Here is a 3,911-nt window from a genome sequence, read left to right on the forward strand (position 1 = left end):
TCTTCCATGCCCACCTTCTCCCTGGCGAGGGGCTCATGAACCTTCTGGACTGACGACACCCACCTCCCCACCCCTGCCCCAGCGAACTCTGGGCTGGCCGCTCACCGCAGCTTGTGCAGCTGGACAATGACACGGATGTGGTCATCCGACAGGTCCATGTTGTAGAGCACAAGGGACACTAGGCTGTCCTTCCACTGAGTAAGGAAGGCCGCGTCGCTCGTCTGAATGCCTGAGAGGTCCAAGGTGGCCAGCGAGTTGAGCGGCCGCAGCAGAGACTCTACGGGGACCCCATCGATCATGCGGCCCAAGTTGAGGAAGCGTAGGCGGCTAAAGCCCTCGAAGGTGAAGTCCTTGACCAGCACCTGGCAGGTGGGGTTGACGAGGCACTCATCTTCACAGCCCCCTGGGTTTTCCTCCTCATAGAAAATGTTTGCACAGCCAAAGAGGCTCAAGGACACCAGGGTGTGGCTGAAGCTCCTCAGCGTCTGCAGGCTCTTGGCGGACAGCTTCTCGCAGTTGGTTAGGTACAGCTCCACCAGGTCCTGGTAGCAGAGACAGCTGTCATCAGCACTGCGTGGCCCCTGCTCTAGGCCTGGCCCTGGCTACAGGTGGCTTGAGGAGGGATCTGCACAGGGGGAAGAGCACCGGCGGGGCCCTGGGATTCTTGCCCTGGAGGCGAGCGGCCCCGGCCCCCGACTCACTGTTGGACCACCTCAGGATCGGCCTCCCACGGCCATCCCAGGGGCCTGGTGAGGCAGGTCTCACCTGCTTGCGAATGGCTTCCAGGTCCTGGTCCTGCACCAAGTCCTCGCGGAGGTGGATACGGGTGAGGCGGGTGCTGCGGGGGTCGGAGAAGAGGCTGAAGAAGCTGTCGTGTGGCTCAAAGTTGCAGGCAGCGTTGACCAGTTCCACATACCTGGGAGGGAAGAAAATCTGACTCGGGACAGGCACAGCGACCTTCGTCCTCCCTTCAAGGCCCAGCACAAGCCCTCCCCTCCCTGAAGCCTTCTCTGATCACACTGGGAGCAACCTATCTCCCTTCTCCTCCTCCTCTTCCTAATAGTGCCTGGTTGGACACTGACTACCCTACAGGTGAGTCTGAGAGTGGCTCCAGGAACCCCCATAACCAGGAGTCCAAAGGTAGACCTGGTGATAAAGGGACCTCTCATCAATAGCAAATCCCGAACTCTTCCCCCGCAACCACAGACACCTCTATAACAAACATTCATGTCCACGCTCCTCATCTTCTTTAAGCCAGCTCTGGTTCCTTGACTAGCCCCTCCCAGGGCCCTTTCCAACAGGAAGATTAAGCCAAGGGGTTTGGATTCCCCAGCGGGGTGCAGGCAAGCCCTCACTAAAACCCTGCTGAGATGGCAGCTCATACAAGAATCCTGGTCTGGTGGGAAAGGCTTTGGAGTCAAACACTCTGGAATCTGGAATCTAAATCCAGCTTGGCTGTTCACTACCTGCGCAACTTCACACAAGTCACTGAATTTCCCAGACCTCAGTTTCTTCATCTGTGAAATGGACATAACTCTGGTCTGCAAAGCATCCANCTGAGCACAGACTAGAGCTCTGGGCATCCTGGCAGCCAAGGCAAAAAGGCAAAGGCGAGAAGTACCAACCTGAAGACACTGATGAACTGGGACGTCATTAACTGGGGCCGCAGCTCCTTCACCTCTGCCACGTTCCCCAAGAGTCCCAGCATATTCCGATGCAGCTCCTGCTTCTCTGGGAATTCCTGGCCAAATGACAGCCATTGGGGCCACATCAATTAGTACTTAATTAGTGTCTAGTATTGTTAACCTAGATGCTTTACGAGCGTCTGTCTGGCCATTCTGACTAGACGAAGAGGGGGTGCAATATGCTGTTGTCCTACCTTCTAGTGTACCTAGGACAGTGCTGGGTGTACTCTATAAGGATTAAAATGGTGGGGGCTCCTTGCCACAAAATCAGAGGCTGAGTGGAGATGAGACCTATAAAATTGTGAATGAGACACACATGGTTTTGTTTACCCAAGTTCAAAATATTAGCTTAATGAAACCCTCCTAGAAACTAGAGCAAGAAAAGGAGGGATGAGTTTTAAGATGAACAGCCCATCCTACCGGACAGAATTCTGTTCAGCTGACATCCCAAGGGACCCCTGCCAGACTGGGCAGTGTGAGAAGACACTGCTGAGAAGGATGGGGCTGGGTTTTCCCTTAAAGGGAGGGCTCTCAGAGAGGGCCCGGCCAGGCCATCTGGGTTAGGGAAGGTCTCTGGAGCTGCTGCTTTTTTTTTTTTGAGTTTTTATGAGTTTATTTGAACCAATCTGATGATCTATGCTGGGAAGAAAGATCTCAAATGCTCCTTGGAGCTTATGATTGCAGCAAATCCAGGGCTGGTGGGCCTGGGAGTCAGCCCCCACTGCCCTTCCGTGGGAGCCACGGGGAGAGGGGTTGCTGATGGATTTGGTTGGAGGGGAGCCTGGGGACAGAAGACGAGCCGTGTGGGTGCCCCAGGAGCGGCCGCCACGGAGAGGGAGAGGCGCTACCTTCAGGCAGTCCAGGAAGAGCTTCATGCCGTTGAAGTTCAGGAACATCTCACAGTTGTCGGGCGTCTCGTCCGTGATGTTCCACAGGGCGCTCCACGAGAACTCCATCACCTGGTCACACTGAAGGCCGGGCAGGGCTCAGCACCGACTCGCCTGGACGGGACCGGGGGCTCCTGGCACCCAGGAGTCCCCTGACACAATACTGACCCCCCCCCTCCCCAGGGGAAAACCAGTCCCCTCATGGGCTGCAGATGGCAGAAGGGCTCCATGAAGACTAGACTTACTATCTTGTCCAGCAGTTTCTTCTGAATCAGCTTCAGCATGGTCTGTGGGCAGAGAAGATAACTTGCAGGGGGCCAGGCCTCAAGAGCTCCCATGCCCCCCAGGAACCAAGATGGAGAGAGGAGCGTGAGCAAGTCTATTCCTGCCTGATAGATCCTAACAAGACCAAAGCTGCCCAGCTACTGGGGAGGCTCTTTGAAAACGTGCAACCCGCAGGCTTGGTGCTTAGCATCAGGAGACCTGGGTGCTAGTTCTGGCTCAACCCTGACTCCTTCTGTGGCTTTGGGCACAGTCGCCGCACCTCCCCCGCTTCGCCCCCCCGTGGAATTCAGCCTCCCCAGAGATACAATGAGGAGACTGGATGTTCCTTTCTCATTCTTTCCTTCCTTCCTTCAGCAAATATTACCTCCCCGCTGCGTACCAGGCACTATGCTAGGTGACAGGGACATAATGATGGAAGAACAAGCATGCGCCTTTCCCCATGGACCTCAGAGCCCAGTGGGAGGCCGACATTAGATAGATAGTCCCGCAGGCACTTATTTAATCCCAGTTGGGAAGACATATCAGGGCACCTGGTCTGAGGAAGCAGGAGTGACTTACACAGTGGGACCTAATGGGGGAATGGAGGGACTGGCGGAGGATGACAGAATGTTCTAGGTGGAGGAAATCTACTGGGGTCGTAAGCAACATTCACTATTAGGAAATCTGTCCTTTGGTCTAGCCTGACTCCTTCATGTGGCTGTGGGCTATGGAAGAGGAAAGGAGGAAGGCAGGGACGGCCAGCCCGCCTGCACGCACCACAACAAAGCCCATCTTGCCCACGGCCTCCTTGTGGTCATTGTCCACCTGGCAGACCAGGGCGTTGCACAGGTGCACGGCGATGCGCTGGATGGACTCGTCCTGCCGCGTGGGGTTGAGGATGCTGAGCAGGAGCTCGTTGACCCGGCGGTACTGGAATTCCAGCTCCTCGGGGATGCTGAAGTTGCAGAGCGTCAGGCAGCAGTTCCGCTGGACCTGGGCCGGGGTGGAGACAAGCGGAGCACAGTCAGGGGCAGACTCGAGCTGGACTCGAGGGGCTCTACAGGTGAGAGATCAT

The 3,911-nt window shown here is 56.1% G+C and overlaps 1 protein-coding gene across 1 annotated transcript in view; it reads right to left on the minus strand.

The window, feature by feature from the left end:
- ZER1 (zyg-11 related cell cycle regulator) overlaps positions 1-3,911 on the minus strand; it is a 38,582-nt gene that overhangs the window by 16,145 nt on the left and 18,526 nt on the right. The window contains exons 7-10 of the mRNA XM_019641633.1: positions 3,614-3,829; positions 2,818-2,859; positions 2,534-2,653; positions 1,626-1,741 (exon numbers count right to left, since the gene is read on the minus strand). Coding sequence (XP_019497178.1) covers positions 1,626-1,741; positions 2,534-2,653; positions 2,818-2,859; positions 3,614-3,829 — 494 coding nt within the window. The remainder of the gene's footprint in view (positions 1-1,625; positions 1,742-2,533; positions 2,654-2,817; positions 2,860-3,613; positions 3,830-3,911) is intronic.

The sequence above is a fragment of the Hipposideros armiger genome, unplaced genomic scaffold, assembly GCF_001890085.2.
Source record: "Hipposideros armiger isolate ML-2016 unplaced genomic scaffold, ASM189008v1 scaffold_3, whole genome shotgun sequence".
Classification (NCBI taxonomy): domain Eukaryota; kingdom Metazoa; phylum Chordata; class Mammalia; order Chiroptera; family Hipposideridae; genus Hipposideros; species Hipposideros armiger.